The sequence below is a fragment of the Symsagittifera roscoffensis genome, chromosome 4 (genome assembly GCF_963678635.1).
Source record: "Symsagittifera roscoffensis chromosome 4, txSymRosc1.1, whole genome shotgun sequence".
Classification (NCBI taxonomy): Eukaryota; Metazoa; Xenacoelomorpha; order Acoela; family Convolutidae; genus Symsagittifera; species Symsagittifera roscoffensis.
In genome coordinates this window covers 35213626-35234705 of record NC_087065.1, presented here as the reverse complement: position 1 = coordinate 35234705, position 21080 = coordinate 35213626, and the positions used below count along the sequence as shown (strand labels likewise).

Genomic DNA, 21080 nt, shown 5'->3' with positions numbered 1-21080 from the left:
TGAAATAAAAAAAACAAAAATCGTGTTCACAAAAAAAAAACAATTTTTTTGTGGTTTTTGGATTTTTTGGGTAAAAAACTCATCCTGGACTACGTTAAAAACACAGAAAGTCAAAATTTGCATGCAAAATTTTTTTTCGCAAAATTGTGTTTTTGCTTATGAAAAAACGCATACTACACAATTTTCATATATGAAAATTATATGATAAGCATTTTTTCGACCAAAACTAAAATCACGTTTTTGAGAGTCAAAATGCATTCTTTAAATAAATTTTTTTAAAACTCATATAAGTTCATCCAGAATCATCGTTAAATTAATTTTGAAGTTTTATTTTTATTTTTGTTTTATTTTGAAGTTTTATTCAAAACGCTTATAATACGATTTTCATATATAAAAATATTATGATAAGCATTTTTTTGACCAAAATTAAAATCATGTTTTTATTGAGCAGAAAGATTTAAAAGATGGAAAAAGAACAGAAGTGCTTCTTTTTAGGAAAAGAAAACGTTTAATACAGTTTTAAAATTTTGTATGAAAATTGTATGACAAGCATTTTTTCCATAGTCGCCATATATGAAATTGTTTGATACGCATCATTTTACTTTTATGGATGTCAACCCGGGCGGCATTTTGAAGTAGAACTGCTTTCCTAAAAAGTGAGCAGTTGCTATGCTTCGCGACTCTGCGCTTACATTTGGTACGATACGCAAAGTGCTCTAAAATCAGTTTTGCTGCATAGTAATAAAATTGAAAATGTGACCGAATTGCTTGAAAGTTCAGTTCGGCTGATTCTTTTGTTTCTGAAGAAGCGGTGTACTTTCGGCTGAATTTTCTGAATTTCAAGTTGGCTGAATTGACTTTTGCAGAACATTCTGAACGCAAATTTATTCTCAAGGCGGAAGCGGTGAACTAACTCGGCTGGAAAATGTTTCCAAAATGATCTGAGGCTATTTGCTCTTATTAACCTTGTGTTAATAATATATTTGATCTTGCTCCTATTGATAATTCAGATGCGAACTATACCACGTTACATGTCGGAGGAGGGTTTTTTGAAAAATCAAAACCATTCCAAAGACCATAAATGCAGTGGAAAGATTCAGAGCATACGAGTTTTCTTCTTTGCTTTAAATTACAAATCCATAAACTAAATTTGATCCATATCAGGGGCGGATCTAGGATTTTCTCGAGGGGGGGGGGCGTACTTTAAAAATTTTTTTTTTAGGTCGACCAAATTGAGTTCCGAGCTCTCTTAAAGCAGTAAAAAGACCCTGTTTTGGCCAAATTTTCTGCGCCGCAGGCAAATTTTTGAAATAACAGGTAAAAAAGCCGCTTTTGGGCACTTTTTAAAAAATTTTAACAAAAAATCGCGTTTTTTTTGGCGCGCGCTCCTCAAAGTTAGTATATATTGGCGCGCGCTCCTCAAAGTTAGTATATATTGGCGCCTTCAGAAAAATTTTAGGGTCGGTCGGTCAAAATTGGATTTCTTAAAAAGTACTAAAGGGGGGACCCTTTGGGTTGGCAGGGGGTCGAATCCCTGAGGGGGAGGAGGCGTCCGCCAACCCGCCCCCTAAATCCGCCCCTGATCCATATCATATTGTTTCTTAATAATCTTAACGCGAGTCGCTCAAACTTTTTCAGGACGAAAACTAGTGGCTCAGATGTTTTTTTTTTCAGCTACTGCTCAGCTATTTCTTTTAATTTCAGAACAGATTGGAACTAATAGGCCATTTTTTCCCAATAGCGATCATTAAAGAAACTTTACAATAGACTCAGATTATCATATATTTTCATCGCTGTTTCCAGTGAATGTTATACTGGGGCAATATTTGGTCCATATCTTGTAAGATCACCATTTGTGAATAGTTATCTTCTTGTGGGTTGACCAAATGGGAATCATGCTCCTTGCAGATATATTTATCTATTTGCATCATGGGGCATGAGCGGGCCTCAATTTGCTTTCCGATCAAAACTCGAGCCATGATCAAACTTCCGGCAAATCTTTCTCCTCCAGCATAGTGTATAGCAACGTCTGGGAACTCTGAAAAGTATACACCAAATCCATGACGTGTTCGCTGGATTTTATCCAGGCTGAAGTTGTCTTTCATTATTGGGTCTGGGTCTTTCAGAGGAGTCCCGTGGAACGCAAGAATCTCTTTTGCAAAATCTTCTCCTCTATCCCTCTTTAAGTTTTGTCTCTTAGTGTGATATTTAGCCTCCAAAACAGGGTTAATGAATAGATCAACACTTTCTACAGAAGCCCGCAGTCTAGTATTTCCGAGACGGCGAAGAAAATGACTTTCTGCAATGTGAAAGTAATACATTCTGGAGTCGTTGAAATTTAACTCTCTGCTTGACTCCAGTCTCAGTTTCTGGAACACTCCAGTTCTCCATTTTTCCGCGTAGCTTTTTTCTTTTGGCTTTAAATTCAAATCCGATGCAATTGGCTGCTTTTGACCTGTTGACGTAGACGAACTATTTTGCTGTGACTGAATATACGCTTGCAAAAGTTCCTCTGGTGGGCCTCTAAATCCTGCGTTGCGGATAATTGCAGCATCTTTTTCGCTTAACCGATGTTCATAAGGACATGAGAGACCGCGTGTACAATTTGAAGAGACGAAATGCTTGCACAAATGAATATAAAGACACTCACCACCTCTTTCGCAACCCTTTCGCGAGGTATAACGACTACACACGCTTGGTAACCCGCGATACGTTTTTTTGAGTTTCAGTTTCTCTCGGATTTTTTGCCAAAATATAGGATCATCTGGACTGAATCCAGCATCTCTAATCTTCATTTGTTCCACATTCGTAATCTGATGAGATCTCTTGCACTCGGGTCCAAATTTGCAATCACCTCCTACCCAGTATTGGCAAAGATGTAAGACAGGACACTTGACACTCGTACAGCCTTTTTTAATGTTGTAATTCTTGCAAAGATCGGCCCCTGGATTAAGAACTTCATTTTCCGAAGACGGGTTTTCGCGGCTCGAAAATGCGCCGTATTGGTCCATATTGTGAAATTGAACAAAGAGAAGCAAAACCAAAACTGCTTAGTATCAAGACAAATCTCTGAATGCTCCAGTTACAATTTTCAGTGTTTAAGTAAATATTGGTTGAAAACTTGATACAAAGTTTAAACAGATATAAGGCTAAATAATTGTTTTTCTTTTGAATTTCCCCCAGAACTATTAAGACCACCCGCATTCAAGCTTAAGCGCAAGTAATCGATTATAACGCATTATTATGATGATTTTTGGACAATTATAATTGATTATAGTTACCAAAATTAGGTCTTTAAAAGATTTATAATTGATTAAAATCGTGATATTTTCCAAGAGATTATATTCTCTTATAATCGATTATAAGAGATTATAATCTCTTGGAAAATATCACGATTATAATCGATTATAAGCCCTTAGTTGATTAAAGTTCTTACAAAAATCCTTTAAAATCATTTATAATCGATTATAATTGATTATAATCTCTTATTTTGCCAAAATTTTGTCAGTTCAAAACAATATTCGAATCTTATGGGTTATTAATTTTATGTCAATAAAAAAATCTTTAAAACATAAGCAATTTAGATGCAACTTCAAAGACAAAATGGACAAACAAAAGGGATTATAATCAATTATAATCGATTATAATTCTATCGAAAAATAGACGAATAAATACTCAATTATAATCAATTATAATGTATTATAATTAATTATAATTTGATTTTAAAAAGAGAGATTATAATCGATTATTAATTGAATAAAATTGATTGTTTCTCAATTTTAGTATGACTGGTACTAAAAACGTAATAAAATCGATTAATAACGCTTGAAACTGGATGCGGGCACAAACAATATATTTCATCGCAACTACTACATTGTGTGGACCAATCATCGTGCCTCGGTTTATTTTGGAAGGATTTTTAGGCCGAATAATTTGGCAGCGTACTCTATTCGTTTCTGGAGAATAGGAAAAAATCGGTTTAAATTGAGCAAATTGAAAAGGCATGAAATTATAGGTTTTTAAATTGCATCTTTCATTACTTATTAAAAGTCATATAACGCATGGTAGATGAAATTGGCTGTATTGGGGGAAATGCAAAAATGCAAATCTTTTAAAATTTTAAAATTCATAGTTTTTTTCAATTGTTTCCTTATGGCACAAAACAGCGGAAACAAGGAGAATGGCAATGAAAATCTTCAGAGTTTTGCCCTGACACGGCTCGTTTTGTTTTAAAGTAGTTGTAGTAGAGCCAGATCTGAAACTATAAAAGCATTATTGCCGGGTGACTAAAGCATGAATGCTAATTTACAATTACAGAGGCATCACATAATTTTTTGTTTCTTTTTCTTGTAAAAGTTTGTGTTTGAAATTTTTGGAATACGACGACTAGTCCCAGTAGAATTTTTGATTTGCTCGATACTTTGAAAACCCTCCACTCATTGGGTCTCATTGGGGGCATTTTTTTCCTAAAGTTTGTTAGTACTCAGAGACTTTTCAAAAGCTTAACTACATTGATACTTTTGAATTACTACTAGAACGCTTCTAATCTGAAAACTATTTGTGAAAATTTTGATCTGAAAAGAATTTTTATGTTTCTGTTAGCTTTGGCTAATGAGGTTTTCGTGAAATCGCAATCAGTTTAGTTAATTTGCGAACCGTTTTTTCCTTTTTACTCTTGCGATAGCAAAGGTATTGCAATCATGTACTAAACTTTTTTCCCGTAACAACTTTGTCGATAGATTTCAGCATGCATGCAGTACACGACATGCATGCAGTATACGCGGGGTACATTTGCGCTCATTGGTCTTTTACTCTCACTGTGCATCCTTATTTGTGTTACTCTAATAAATTCAACCTCAGTAAAGGTATTTTTTGAACTTTCGACTTCGTCGCTTTCCGTTTACTTTTGTCGTTTAGTTTCCGCATTGTTTTTACCATCCAACCAGCTTTTTTGTGTATTATATAAAAAATGGCTTATTTGAATTTTAGTTTTTTAAATAATATAATGCTTTTAGTATTCTGATTTTCCCCGCTGTTTCTTTGTAATTTTTTAACCTTCACACCGTATGTATTTCCTTTTTTTCAATTAAAATTTTATTCTGCCCAAATGATTTTGGCCTATGTTTTATCGGCTAAGTGATCTAATTTTGAGTTGTTTCAACAGAAACAAATTTCTAATGCTCATGTGTGGAGTGAAAAAAATGCTTAACATCTTAATACAATTTATAGTTCAAATTTTTCATGACAACAATTTTTTCTTCGCCTTTCGTGTTTTTTCGACTTGATAGACTTCAACCCATACTATATCGACGAGAGAAAACAGTGCGTGTGTGGGTGTCTGTGCTTTGAGGGCAAGGGGACTTAATATTTTCTTATTAGTCCTAAATTGTTTTTTTTTTTTCGTTTTTTGTTTGAGCTTCTCAGGTTTCGGGCTGTTATGTATTGGCTTAGTTGTCTCATATTGTTTCACTTGACAAAAAATAATATTTTTTGAGTGTTTTGAGGGCGATCGAGATTTTCCATAAGTCTTAAGTCTTGTTTTTTTTTCGACTTAAAAGGTTTATGCCAAAGTATATGTTACCGCTTGGTACATTATCTTCCAATGCTTATTTCGCATTATATTGTCTCGGCATGTTTTTGTTTCAAAATAACATGATTCATTATGATAGATCTATTTTTTTTTCGTTATTTTCGATTTTTTTCCGATTTTTTGTGTTGTATCGCAAATGGTGCAAAACTCAGCTTTGTTTATGTGTTGTTTTTTTGATCATGGGTTGTGAAAATTGATCAAGCTCTCAAAATGTTTATTTCTTTTTGCATCTTCAAAAAAAAAGATTTTCATTTCGCTCTCGAGCAACACAATCTGCGTAAAACTTTGGCTAATAAACGGCATATCGTTGCCAAGATTTTTCGCCGTTTTGCTAATTGTTATGATTAGGTGGGGGCAATATGCAATTTTTAAGTTGCTGTTTGTCGTTTGTCCTTATACTTTTCTTGAAAACTGCCAAAGGCCTAATTGAAAAGAATTGCAAAGTTTTCAAATTTTGAGTTGAAAATGAGGTGTTTTAGTTTTAAGCAGATTTTTTTGCGTCAAAATTTTACTTCTTTATGATAATAAAAAACTAATAATAACAGTGATAACTATTATAATCACAATAATAATAAAAATAATCATAATAAAAAAAATTATCATAATGATACTAAAATTAATAATCATAATAATCATAATCATAATAATCATAATATAAATAAAAATTTCATGAAATATCCAGGGCAAATGACTCCCATAATCACTATTCCTCATTAATTATGATTATAATTTTTGCACCGACAGCTTCAAGTTGTAGATTCGACCGCTTTACGTTTAGATGATTGGGCCTTTTTTCAAGTATGCTCTGTTTTAACCAGGATACCTTTTGAGCTCCCGAAATGTGAATTTTGTCATAAACTTTTTTGTAGCTGCCATATTTGTCAGTACATGAACGATTTAATTGATTAGATTTTAGACGCTCCAGTCTCTTATCAATATAACCTTATGTATTAGCGCATTTGAAACAGCCTCTTCCATGTTTTTCTGTTCAAAAATACTGAGTCAATCTCGAATACAAAAAGAATGAAAACTTTTTTGATCTCAAATACTGAAAAAATGAACAGCTTTCCGGTATCAAATACTGAAAAAATGAAAACAAACTGAGGTCAACTGTTTTATGGGTTACATTTTTGAGCTATGAATAGATTTCATTCATTCCTAATACTAAAAGGGTACATTTAAGATTTCAATGAAGAAGTATTTATTTCTTATTTGACTCCACTAATAATAATTAAATCCTTGCTTTTAGAATCCGCATTTGCCAGATATTAATTCTAGCTATAGGTCTCAATTCTTTACGCAAGGACTGATTCAGTTCATAATAACAAACAAGTATACGATCTAATTATAATTGTGGAATTCGCTCACATTTTGCGGGATCCGCTTACAGTTGCGGAATCCAGGACATCTAGCTATGTTCGTTTTTGCGGAATGCGCAAAAAAACAACTGTACCGACAAAATTTACATTACGCGTCTTTGTACGCCGAATCCACAGAAATTTTGTAAGCGTAATCCATTGATATTTTGAACATGTTCAAAGACTTGTCTCTGGAATCAACTAACTGACATACACCAAAATGTGCGGCTATCCAGTGCACAGTTTGGCCCCGTAATTGTTTTCTCCTTTCAGAATCTATTGGAAAGAACTAATTTATATGTTTTTTTAATGTTTTTCAGTTTTTTGTCATGTAATTCAACTGAGTTCACTCTTGCTCCCCTGACATTTCAAGTTGATCAAACTTGCTCGTGAATCATGGAATTTTCTTGACAAGGCTTCTTTATGGAGCTATCATATCGAAGAGGAATCAACTCAAAATTGACAAATTTCACTGACAAAAAATCACGCTGAAAGGACACCCGCTTTGACAAAAAAGGTTTTGGTTCAAAGTAAATTGATTTCAAATCGATTTTAATTTGATCAGAATCAATTAACAATGTACATTTTAGGAACTGACATAGATTTTATTCAACTTAAATTGATTTTTTCTATTTTTTCTGAGATTTTTGGATCAAAATAAGTGTCTTGAAACCAATTTAATTCGATTTGGAAGGATTTTCTCATTCACTAAATTTTATCCGGATCTTACCTACAACTATCCTAATTTTTGCTAAAGTCCATCTAGTTCCATTTAAAAAGACCCTTAGCAGAAAATCTACAATCTCCATTTAAAATCAATTTAAGCAAAAGCATTTGTAACAAATCAAAAAATTGGTCATCGAGCTCAAAAACATGCAATAAAATAGCAAATTATCAATGTAAGAGTACCCGGCTATTTAAACCATCATTCCAAATTGAATACTTAAAAACAATCTCTTAGTCTTTCTATCATGCTACTAGATTTTATAGATAGTGAAATGAAAAATGATGGTCAACGAATAAATGGAAAACAAACCCAAAACTGATGAAAATTATACATAAAAACAAAAACAACCAAAGGCTGGAAAAAAGGGATTCAAGTCATTTTATATCAATTTGATTGAAATTTTCGTTGACTAAAATCCGACAACCGAATCTTGCTAAAATCCATATGAATCCATTTAATAAAACCCTTGAGCAGATCTATTTTAAGATCTACAAAGTCCATTTAAAATAGACTTAACGAAAAATCAATTTAAAAATTGAAGAAAATGGTCGATATGAACCAAATTTTGAGCCTGAAAACGTGCAATTGAATAAAAAAATATGCTAAATAAAAATCAAATTGTGAGCAAAAACGAATAGAAAGAATGAAAAAAAGGTCAATACTAATCAGATTTTGTGTTCAAAATTATGCTGTGAGATTAGAGACAATTAACAATGTAATCCAATTTTTGAGCAAAAATCAATAGAAAAGATCAGGAAAGTGGTCGATAAAAATCGGTTTGTGCTCAAAAATATGCTATCAAATCATAGAAACTCATGAATTCAAAGCAGAATTGATCAAAAAATCACATAACAAATCAGTAAAATGATTGACACTACTAAAATATTCAGCTCAAATAAATGCAACAAAATCATAGAACATGATCCTTTTGAACCAGATTTTGAGCAATAAAACTATGTAACAAGTCAAGAAAATGGTTGACCTATATCAGATTTTGAGCTCAAAAACATCCAATTGAAATTAAAAAATCATGAACATCAATAAGATATGCCAGAACTTAATATGCTGAAAGAATCAAGAAAACGATTGAAATAAATCGGATTTTGATTTCAGAATACGCAATTAAATCAACGACTGTTATCAATGAAGCCTACGCGGTGATTTAAATCATCATTCAAAATCAAAATGAAATTTGAATATTCAAAACTGTTCAGCTTTTTCATCATGCTCTCAGATACTGTAGATGTAAAATGAATAGTGATGGGGAAAAAAATGCAACACAAACTCAAAGCTGATGCGAAAAAAACTTTGACCTCCTTTAAACAAAAACAAAGTGATACTGGAAAAATCAGATTTAGATCAAATTAAAAACATTTTGGATCAATTTTTTTAGTTGGGAGTTAAGGTCAAAATAAATCAACTTTAAAATGATCCAAATCAATCTGAATTTTTTTATTTCATATTCATCTTTTTTTCATGTTAAATCGATCTCAATTTATTCTGCATACTTTTCTTACTAAAATTCATCCTAATCCATTTTTGTCAGCGCGGTAACAGTAGTACTTTACCATTATACATCCATTCAGCATCAAAGCACCAATTAATTTGCCACATGAAAAGTAAAATACATACAGAGTAGTTGGTTTCAACTTTTCATTTCTAGACTGGGGGAAAAATACTGGGAAATTGCCAAAAGAAACCAAACTTTCACATAAATTTTCCAGGAGTTCTTCAAAAGTTTTTCAGGATAACAACAAAAGTTTAATTAAACATTTTCTTGCGTGAACAGTGAGCTGCGTGTAGTCAAAAACTTTCCACGTGATTTCACTTATTTTCAATTACGGGGATAAAACTAATTTCTCGCATGAAAGCTAGAGATCTGGTAGAAATGTAAATTTGCTTTTCTACCAGATCTCTAGCTTTCAAGTTTTTGATTTTGTTAACTTTTTTCATTTATGAAAACGCAGATCAGATTTTTCGAACAAATTTGTTTTGGAGCTTTATGATCAAATCATAAATTTTTGTAGCTACCGAAGTTCACTAGCCTTGTTTTTGACGAACTCTTGCTCTTCGAAGAAATATGCTAGCTACAGATAATAAAAGGGATATGATACAAAATTGGTTCGGAATAAAATCAATAAAAAGGAATTGAACCAATATTGGTTTAGAACAAAATTAATAGTCAGAACATGAATCAAAAATGGTTTGTAACAAAATCAAGAAAATGGATATATGAATCATCCAGTAAGATATGAATAAAACTTTTGCGCGGCACATTTATATGCGCAAATTTTTATAAATGCACGTGGGACTGACTTGATAAGAACAACGCTTATTGTAGTAAAGAATTGATGCTATGCCTTTGAGCGGTCCGATAGTTTTGGAGGCCGATCGTTTAGCAGACCAAAATTTTAGCACAAAAAAATGAATCTTTGAGCACACCAACATTATAAACTGATGCATGATTGATTGGCTGACTCAAAAAGACGTTCAGTTTTGAATCAAGCTTCCCTAATTAAGACAATTCTCTCACTATTTGTCAACAAAACTGTCAACTTCAAAAACAAAATAGTCTAAATTAGCAGCAAAACAAAGATGAGCGCGCGCAGTAAGACTCATGCCAAATGGAAACGCAGCGGAGCAAGCGGTCGCTAATCACCAACGCCGCTTTTTGCTCTCCGACTTGCTAATTGCTTCAAGTCTGCTAAAAGATTGATGCGCTAAAAACTAGTCTGCTAAAATCCTTAGTGACCAGATATGAAGTGATTAAAAAATCAGTCCGGGCTGCTTGTTGAATAAGTTATAATTATAATAAAAACAATTCACTGTCGATGATTGGAAACTATATGGATAAAACTCAAAACAAATCAAACAATAAAAACTGCAAACACTTGGCCATCAAACCTCTCCACAAAACTGCTAGTGCCTAGGGCTAAATAGTGATGCTTTTGCTGTTAGTTTTGTTTTATGTGGGGTGCTGGAGCGTTCAGTTACTCAAAATGTCACTAAACTACCGTTTTATCAAAGGAAAGTTTGTTTAAAAAAATGTAGTTCCCTTTTCAAAGAGTTATAGAAATGGTTTTATTGTATCAATGAAAACAAATCTGAGTTTGTAAGATTCAAAAAAAGATTCTTATATTCATTTACATATTTTATACTTCAAACAATACAGAGAAATTGATAGTGCATTTGATTAATACAATAACTCTGCTGTTTGGTTTATTGCTCTGACCCGCCAGTTTTTGGTTCGCTGATTCGTCCCTTTGTTGGCCCTCGAAAATTCAGGGTCTCTAATTAGCAGATTAAACAGTCAAATTAACTGGGGAATCAAATGTGTTAACTCCGCACAAAATATGATCATCTACTTCTAAAGTCCAAAGTTTTACCAGCCGAACTATTCATTACCCAACATAGCTTGACTTGACTGTTCGATCTGGCAAAAACAATTAATACAAATGAATTGGTAGGTAGTTTATTTATAACAGTGTACCCGTGAAACTAAAAGAACGCAGAAACCATTAAAACAAAACAGGTATCTAAAAACAAAAATGGGGGCAAGAAATCTGTAGCAAACAAAAACTGTATCAAAAAGGACAATTTAAAAGTTGTTATAAATGGAACAGTTTAAAGCTGAGAAAAATTGAATTGAAACAAAATCTGAAACTTGAACGAGTTTAAGTTGCTGGATCCTAAGACATGTAAGGCCAGTAGAAGTGTCCTTGAAAATTGGAATGTGTTGATTTTCTACTAATAGGAACGAGGTATATTTTATCTATCATCCATTGTATAGTTTGGTGATAACATGTTTCTAAATCGTCTAATCACAGCTGTAACATTTTGCTAAACTAAGTATCTGCCGCACAATCAAAAGTTTGGATATTCGAGACCCATCATGATCCGTGTTCACTACTTGAAGGTTAGACAACATGCCCAGCCCAGAAAAATAACAAAAAAAGAATGTAGTTCTTGAGCAGGGACTCAACGGCGGTTCACCGTGAAGAGCTGGCAAACAGTTCGTAAGTTGAGTCTTACCCTTGTGAGTACATCACCAGAACTTCATTTGTCCAAGCCTAACACAGAAACGCAACGAGAACACGACAAAAAGCAGCTCTATTAAGTTGTATGAAATTAAAGATAAGCCTCTTATTGGTAAATATTTGGCCAAGTCTCGGACTCTATCTCGGACCTAATGCAACTTAAAGAGGATGAATCTCACGCACTAACAACTCAGCCACGGACGCTAAAAAAATTACAAACAATAGCCACAACATAGCAGAGAACAGATGCTATGAAATTTCCATTGCTACAGATCGTGATTGCAGCAAAAGTTCCACCAAATGTAAGAAGACTTTTAAAGAACACCTTCATTTTCGTGTTAGGTTAGAAAAAAAGAAGGTTCGTATTAAAACACTATGCTGATCGCAGTGTAAATAGTTGATAGCTAATTTATTCTGCTCACTGGCTCCAGCATTGTTGCTTTCCATCATGCCCTTTTTGTTCCGACTACTTTTAAAAAAAGGTACGCAATATATATGCTCTTGCGGTTTTTTTATTCTCCAAACAATTTTCGAATTTCAAGTTGCCATTTGAGCCATCTGAAAGATAATGTTGTCCTAAGTTCAACTTCAGAAAAATTTTTCGCTTGTGATTGCTTTTTGTAGAGTTGTGAAGGCTGAAATTTTGGCAATTTGGTCAATTTGGAACAATTAACGCGAAATTTATTTTGTGTATTAATCGCTTATGCAGCGATTTAATCCGGCTTAAGGAATTTATTCCTAAATGAATTGAGGTCTGGTATTTAATGTAAGTTATACGCTAAAAGACATTTGAAATGTCACTTATTACTTTGAATAGCGTGTGCGTGGGTGATTTACAAAAACTAATTAAATACTTCCAGTCGGATCAGTAAGGGCGTCGCCCTTGTACATGCAGTCTTCTCTGTTTTATGTGCACTTTTTCTTCTAAACACGCCTATTCACTTTCAAATTGAAGAAATTCAGTGAAAGTAGATTAGATTGCTTTAAGACGTGAGGAGCATCGTGTGTTTATAGGAATACAAGCTGATCAAAAGTACGGTCAAAGTCGAATATTCTTTAATTGATGTTTTTCAGTATAAGCAGCTTTTACAAGTCTTTGACAAATGTTGGGCTCAGCCACCCGGGTTGACCTCCATACATCGAAAATGCTTATCATACAATTCCACAGAACAAGTTATTTCAAAAAATGGTCGAAAAAAGATATAACTAATTCCTGCGGCTGTTTGATTCTAAAAAAACAGTCTTGTGATAAAAAAAACCGAGATTTTTTTAAAAATACTTACCTTTTGAAATTACCCCGAAAATTTATCGTGATTTTTTCAACCGCAAATCGAATTTGTACTCAAACAAACACTTTCCAAAAAAATTCAATTTTTTTTTGTGTTCTCAACGGAGTCCTGGATACAATAATGTAGGATTTTTTATTTTCACTCAATCAAAATTTTCAAAACCGCTAAAAGCTCCTAATTGTTTTGTATGGTATGTTTATGTATGCCTTAATCAACGCCTGCTCATTTAAAAGTTCAAATTTCAAAACAGTCATCGCTGAAAAAATTAGCCACAATTTAAGTTTCTTAATTTTGTGATATCATTTGTGAAAGACTGCTGCAAGACATTTCAAGTCATTTTCTATGCATTGTAAACACGAGACCGTCTAATCAAGGGTGCTTTGAATAAACAAAGGTCTTTGTTACATGCGTTCGGTTACAAACACAACCCAAAGTTTTTCAGAATCAACTTTTTGTTTTATGGAAAATTACTTCTCATATAATTTTCATTCATAGAACTTTATGTACGTATGGAGTTGTATAGAGTTGTACGGTAAAAACTTTTTCACAATGGAAATTGTATGATAAGAAGTTTTGGTCAACCCGGCAACCCGGGTAATTGGCACCAATTAGGACTTTTTGCTGGTAATTAGAAAGTTTTTAATTACAGTAATAGCTATGTCACAATTTACATTTTTCACAGAATTAAAATTAAGATCTAGATATTAATTGGATACTTTGAAATATTTCCACTGTTTTGGTCCTGGTCAAAAATTGCCCCTCCATCTGTGCAGTAGCGGATTTAGGGGGAGGGGAGGACGGACGCTTCTTCTTGAGGGATTCGAACCCCTGACGACCCAAAGTGTCTCCTCTTTGTACTATTTTGAGATATACATTTTTGGTGACGGACCCGAAATATTTTCTAAAGAAGCCTTTGGCGCCAATCTATACTAATTTTGAGAGGGGAGCCAAAAAGTGCCTAAAAACGATTTTTTTTGCCTTTTTTTCAAAAATTTGTCTGCGGCGCAGAAAATTTAGTCAAATTTGCGTCTTTATAGTGGTTTGGGAGAGCCCAGAAAATCTATTTAGTCGACCAAAAAAAGGTCGACAAAATTTTCAAATTCATTTTTGAAAATCCCCCCCCCCCCTAGTGAAAATCCTAGATCCACGCCTGCATCTATACATGTTTTATTTTTGGTAACTATTTCTGTATTCATTACAAGGCCAAACTGTGCATTTTGTATATTGTAAGCGGATTCCGCAACAAGGACGCTCCATTTGTTCTTCTTTTGTTCTTTCATTTTCTTTGATCGTTCCGACAAAATTTTAACATGTTTAAAGACTTGTCCGTGGAATCCAGGAACATACAGACACAAAATTGTGCGCCTATCCAGTGCACAGATTGGCCTCGTAATGTTAAATATGAATTTTAAAAATGTCAACATTAATCGAGTTTTTTTTGCGAGTTCTTGTTTGCATACTGAATTTATCCTAAATGATGCAACTTAAGAACTTAACTTAAGTTTGTTCTCTGAAAACAGTGAAATCTGAAATCGCCCAAAATGTGATAATCAAGTTTGATCTTAAGAAAATTTAAAAAAGGGGGAGTATTTAACCAGATTCATTCGATGTTTAACTTTTTTGTTAGATTCTTCGGTTAGATCCTACAAAACTTCCCCGATTTAAAAACTTCTTATAAGAGTTGTAGGAAATTTTGAAAATTCCAATATCTCACAACTTTCTTGAAAAAGAAGTTCTAAGAAAGCAACTTTTCGCGAAATTCAGAAAAATTGCCAAAATCTTTTACACTGCGTTTCTGTGCCGTAATAACAAATAAAAAATAAACAACAGATAATAATAAACAGATAAAAATTATAAAGATAAAAACAAACATTTACAAAATAAAAAATGTGTGTTTTTTTTCAATAAATCTTTTGGTTATAACTGATTAGTGCTCTAAATTTGTTTTGGAGAAACTCAAAACTAACTTTGACGATTCATGTCGTAAAGTCCTTGTCTTGTAACATTCTTAGAGCCTAATTTTGCGAGACGTCGTGACATTTTTATGCAAAATTTCTAAAATAGCGACTTTTGGTCATCCCGGTTTCAAGTTTTAAGATTTTTGGGTGTTTTCACGTATCTCACAATATTTACAAGTTTCAAAATGAGACACAAATACTTTTGACGTATTTGCCATTGTTTTTTTAACCTTTATCTTTCTCGTTTGTGTTTTGTCGATTATCGTCTTGGTCTTTTTCTGATCATTCGTGTTAACCCAAACCGTGGTCATTGATAATCATTTCTGATTGCCAGATTTCTCGTTGTACGCCAAATTCCATGGTTGAAATTTCTTTCGGTATTTTGTTTCCTCTGGTTTTATCATAAGTCAGAGAGCATTTCATATCTTCCCTTTTTTTTCTGTAACACTATACAATCAACAGTACCAGTTAGAAATGCCCAGTCGAATTGCGCTCTTTTGACGAGAAGTTTTGTCCCCTCTAAGTGTTAAATGATGAAATCAAAGCGTATTCCACGATCTAATTAAAGTGACATCCTACTAAAAATACTCCTGTTTTTTTTGGCTTTACATTGAAAATTGTGAAATTAATAACTTTTCGAGGAGCAATTAAATCTCCCTAAAACTAGCTACAATTTTGAGTTCTATCATGTGCATAGGAAAATTTTGCATAATGATGATTATTATGTCAAAGGAATGTTAAATCCAGAATTACTGAAAAAAATTTTGGAATTGGTTCTACTTTTTAATCCGACAATTAGATCAAAATCGACATTTAATTGGTTTGATTATCTGCCGTTGCCTCATTTAGGAAATCAATTGACCTTTTCCCATTATTTTGTTTTCTTAACTGCATTTTTGAGTTCAACAGCTTGTACTTCTTGCACTGCCAGCAGTTTATCTGACCGGTTTCATTTATTTTAATGGGTTCAAATTAAATACGGGTGGGTGCGAAAAGGTTCTGTTTGACAAACTCATTTTCAAACTGGTTTTTTTTTAATATTTCAACTTAAGTTAACATCAATATAACATTTAACCTAGAATAGTTTTAAGATCATGCTTATTCCCAAAACATTTAACTTGTTTATCTATCCGGCTATTTTGTTCTGAGGGTTTGCTAAGTTTAGAAAATAAGAAACGTTCAAAACAATTTAGTTTTGTTAAATGAATTTTTATACGTAATTATACGTAATTTTACGATTTCACGTAATCACAGATCAATTTAAAAAAAAAATTAAGCATCAAACAACAACAAGATGTTTGCCTAACTACTGTGTTCGAGAGAAACGGCGCTCTATTGCTCCAAACTTTCCAGAAAGTTCCCCAGAACGACATTTTTGAAATATCTTATAACACTGAGTTATGTCTGAGGTGTAACTCATAGAGTAATTTCGGATAGGGTACACCGTCTGCTCGTCACGCTATCTTATTTTCGGCCGGATAGATTCGTGAAACTTCTTAGTCTAATTCCGATCCTAATCTTACTCTTATATCTACTAGTCTCAGGGTGTTTAACTAGTCTCTGCTAGGCTCAATAGATCTAGAGTATACTGGCTTATTGCGATTGCTAAAGTTCTCTTGGAGAGGTAACTAATTTCTAAGTTAAATTCAAATCTCTCTGGTGCTGAAATTAAAGTAATTTCAGCACTTACAAATAAGTGGGTTGTTAGTTAGATGGATCGTGATTGGTTAATATTAAATTTTTTATAGAGATAAAATATCCAATTTAAAACCAATAATAAATATAGTTTATATCTGGTTCCAACTGCTTCTGCTGAGAAAAAATTGCTGTTTTTTTCGAACACTGATTCGCAAAAGTTTCAAACTGTCAATCGATAAAACAAAGTCGTTGAATTGCGTAATCGCCTTTATGCTTGAATTTATTTGACCTTGAGTCATTTTTTTAAATGAGGAAGTGCTCAGTCCAAACAATTTGTCATTATCAACCAAGTCATCGATTGTGGACAGTTTGGCTTTCTTCACTTCAATCAACTGTTTCCGAGTAAGTGAATTGAACTATGGTTAAGCACTAAATTATAGGAATTAGTTCAAGTGCGGACTGAAGCTCTAGGCGCAGTAGGGTAGCGAGCGTTTTCAGAAAAAGCTCACAAAACTGTTCCGCCCCTAACATGACTTTAGCATGAGTTTCTGCAAAATATTTTGAAAGGTTACACAGCTAATTAGCTCATCTGAAGATTCGCAGTAAAAGTTAACTCAATAAGAAGTTTGATCAAAATGAATACCAGCCAATAGGGGATCAATTATGATACTCAAAGTTTAAATCCTCAGGTCAAAATACTCCCCTATCAACGCCTCAAATTCCTTTTGCACCAGTGCTTAAAAAATATACTACTCAATTAATTTCAATTCGAGAGTCAGATCGAAAATTGATAAAGCTTACTTTAATATTAATTGTAACAGCAAATTTCATTCAAGTTATTCATTATTTCATTCCGTAAAAAACGATAAATTTGTCATGACATGAGATTTTTTAAGTATATATTTAACATCGATGTTCATAGATCAAAGAGATCATAACTAATATCTTAGACTATACCTAATATCAAGAACAACTTGCAATATGACTGAATTTTTAGAATGAACTTTTAAGATGTTGATGTACTGAGAAACTCAGAGCAACTGGAGAAACGAAGTTAATGTTTTCTTTTAGTTCAGTCACCGAATCTTGCCTAAAAATGACAACGCAAGGGTTGAATCAGTTCGCAATGAATACTGACACTCAAGGACGAGTTCCAGTTTACAGGAAGCAGTTGAGAGTTTGTGTGGACTATAACAACAGTGGAGGCAACTGTCGCTTAGGGGATTGTGAGTCGCTGCATATATGTGCGGACTGGGTCCTCTCACAATGTCCAAGTGGAACCGGATGTCCCAAAAATCATAGGTTCAGAACGGAATCGATCAAACTACTTGAGTGTGGATTCGATCCTCGCGATAGAGCTGCATTTTGGCCCTACTTGTTGAATGCTGTACAAAAGATACAGATGAGCACTTCGCCTGGGTCAGGACAAATTCAACAGCCCTCAACTTTAGCCAGCCCTAATAGCCAAACGCCGAGGATGCCTATGATAAATAATCAGAACTTGGCCAGTAGTTTCTATAATTTGAATGTGGCGGATCAGATTCCAAGTATCTCTATCAATAACAGCAAGTTGAATAGCGCTTTTCAAACAAGCGCTCAAAGTGGGTTACCGAAGAATCAAACGGGCGCGCAGTTGAGTCCAAGTGAAGCTAGTAGCTCTGTCACTTCAGCTCGCTTAACGCCGCAAGCATATTGTGGTGGAGCTTCACCGACTGGTTGTTCTCAATTCCAGTTTCCAGCAAACATGAGTGTTTCGCCGACTGTTGGAACAAATATCGGAGCACTCATCAGGGGCAACGCAGAGACATTCCCTGCGATCAACAGCCGCAACATCTGCGAACCATTTCTCGAGGATGCGTGTCAATTGGGTGACAGATGTGTGAATGTTCACCCGGAAGGAAAAACTGCATTTTGCTGGAGGTACAAAGTTCCAAGTAGCTCGATGTGGAAAATCTTCTCCGTGGAGACCAATCGTGTGTTGGAAGAACAATTTGTGGATCCCCGGAAAGACGCGGTCGAGGCAATTTGGTTGGATGACACTTTTGGAAAAGTGACTGTTTGTTTTGAAACTATGACTGCGCAAGAGAACTCAAATATTACGTTTTCTAGATTGGAAACGCGCAGCTGCGAATGGGCGTGGTACCTCCAGCATGATTCGAGCTCCAATGAGTGGTCCGAGTTTGGAACCCCATTTGGGGAAAACTTTGGGACCTCAATCAGGTCATCTTTTATTGAATCTGTCTTGAGTTTCTTAACGGATAAAGTCCGCTTGCCATTTGTTCTCCACATGGCACACGAACAAATATTTTGTAATTTGGTTATGGAACTGTTCGAAGATCGGCACGTAGGAGCCAAGGTATACAATCATAAAGGTGAAGAGATGCAAATACGTCCGAGACCTCGAGCGACTAGTTTTGAACAACTTGTCCAAGACATGGTAGCCAATCAGAATAAAATTCGGGAAGGTGCCGAGAAGTGGAGGACAGGGTCTTACCAAAAACTGGTCCTCAGATCAAGAAGAGAGTATGATCCAGAAAATGGAAGTCTAGACTCGTTCTATCGAATAGTAGAGAGTGCTTTCTTTCGAAATGCGAATAAAAAGAGCTTTAGTGTTCATATTGATTGCGTTGACATGTATGTCAACCCCACACTTGAAAAAATCTTCCTGGCGAAGAAAAAACATTTCGAGGAAACGAGAGGAAAAGAATATGCGAAAGAACTTCTGTTGTTTCACGGGACTCCGATGACGGATCCAGAGCCGATCATGAGAAACAATTTCAGCTTGGATTCAGTTAAGAGAACCGTCTTTGGTTTTGGAATTTACTTCTCCGACTTTCCAGAGATGTCAATGGTATATGCAAAAGGAGGAAGCCTGATCATGGCAAGAGTTCTGACAGGAAGACAAGCAGCAGCGCACCAATGTCCAACGATGGCTGCTAATAAAGGAGCGATTTGCCGCGAGCATGATACTCATAGTGTGTTCCCACAAAAAGATAAATATTCGTCAGCGGTGGTCATTCAAGATGTGGACCAAATACTACCCGTGTTCAATATTCACTGGAAGTACGATGACTCAACAGATCATATTTCAATACAATTGTGAATGACTAATAAAAACATGACTGCAATTACTTAACAAATTACTGAAATGACTTTGTACTGAGATTAAAGAATGAATTATAAGCACTTACTAATTAAGTTATTAAAATATCTCTTGCAGGATGATTTGCTCTGGAATAACTTCTGATCCGGAAAATTTTGGCACTGACTAGCTAAGAAAAGGAAACACATCGCAGAGTCGTTATCTCAAATTGACAGATTCGGCAAATTTTGACCTCCTTGCAGAAACTTCCTTTTGCTGTTCGTGGTGGTTTTTTCAGCTGCTATTGAGAAAAATGTATAAAGGAGAAAATAGCTTGAAAACCTTAAATGAACGGGCAGAGGAATTAGGTCTCCCATTCTGGATTTCGTGAAACCAAAATTAGTGTAGTTTGAGTAGGATTTTTTTCCCGACCATTGAAAATTTGTATTCAGGTTTTAATTTTTTTTTACTTCTGGTAGATGGTTTCAGGTGGAGAAGTAATCATCGGAAACAGCGGAGTGATATATTAGATTGAAGCCTTAAGTGATTCGAAACACATTAAAATTTTATCCGGTTTTGAATTTTTCGTCTTAGTTTGGGAAAAAAAGCGAGCAAGCAGGCTTACAATAGCTTCTTTTAATGGCTAAAAAGCTTATAATAGCTTAATGTAATACGTAAAAAAAAAATTTACTCAAATAACGTTTATTTTGTTGCTTCAGCGCCTTTTTGGAATAAAGATCTTTTGAAATTCAAAAACCTGCAGAGCAAGCGTATTCGATTTTTTTTCCATTTTTCTAGTCTTTTCCTTCAAATTCTGTTTCATTTTCTTTTTACTATGACTGTCGAATATGCCGTATCTGTAGTTTTTTGTTCAAATCCTCTTATCACACGGCGCCAAAAAAACTGACACTAGTTTGAAAAAAAAAGTTATTGAAGACTATGTCGGAACATTGTGCTACTTGCACAGTCAACGGCTATACTTGTTTGATTTTAGAATCACTTGTAAGCATAAGGGAGACATTTTTGTCCGGAAACGAATAAAAGCTCGAACTAAGTAACTATCTTTGCACCGAGTAGTCTTTTCTGAACCCTGCTATTAAAAACGTTATAAAAGGGGCTGATAAAAATCCGAGTGGAATATTTCCTAAGCTTTGATGATATGCTGAAGCGGAGCACAAATTTTAAGATAGTTTTGCGCGTAATACTGAAAATAAGAAAAACTCAAAAACATTTAATCTTATGTAATTTTTTTAATTTTTTTTGGTAGTGACCTTTTGCACACTACTGCCGACGTGATTGAAACTATCGAAATTGGAACTTAATTTAAAGAAATAATCCAGTCGGTGCATTTAAAACTTGCAAAAGTTTTGGGCGACTGTTGAGAAAAATGTCAGAGGTATT

General features: G+C 34.2%; 2 protein-coding genes across 6 annotated transcripts; one reads left to right on the top strand and one right to left on the bottom strand.

The window, feature by feature from the left end:
• Positions 1–1710: 1710 nt before the first annotated feature.
• LOC134843878 (uncharacterized) lies at positions 1711–10015 on the bottom strand. Of its 5 annotated transcripts, none has more exons than XM_063860199.1 (3): positions 9721–10015; positions 4215–4261; positions 1711–3049 (listed from the first exon to the last, which is right to left on the bottom strand). In XM_063860199.1, the coding sequence occupies exon 3, from the start codon at positions 3009–3011 to the stop codon at positions 1788–1790; it is 1224 nt and encodes a 407-aa protein (XP_063716269.1). In that variant the 5' UTR covers positions 3012–3049; positions 4215–4261; positions 9721–10015; the 3' UTR covers positions 1711–1787. The 5 variants fall into 5 exon arrangements, with proteins under 5 accessions (XP_063716269.1, XP_063716267.1, XP_063716268.1 ...); XM_063860197.1 differs by having other exon boundaries at positions 1711–3046; XM_063860198.1 differs by having other exon boundaries at positions 4215–4255.
• Positions 10016–16770: 6755 nt separating this feature from the next.
• LOC134844194 (uncharacterized) lies at positions 16771–19810 on the top strand. The gene is made up of 2 exons (XM_063860762.1): positions 16771–16999; positions 17669–19810. Exons 1-2 carry the CDS (start codon positions 16905–16907, stop codon positions 19698–19700), a joined length of 2127 nt encoding a protein of 708 aa, XP_063716832.1. The 5' UTR covers positions 16771–16904; the 3' UTR covers positions 19701–19810.
• The last annotated feature ends 1270 nt before the right edge of the window (positions 19811–21080 follow it).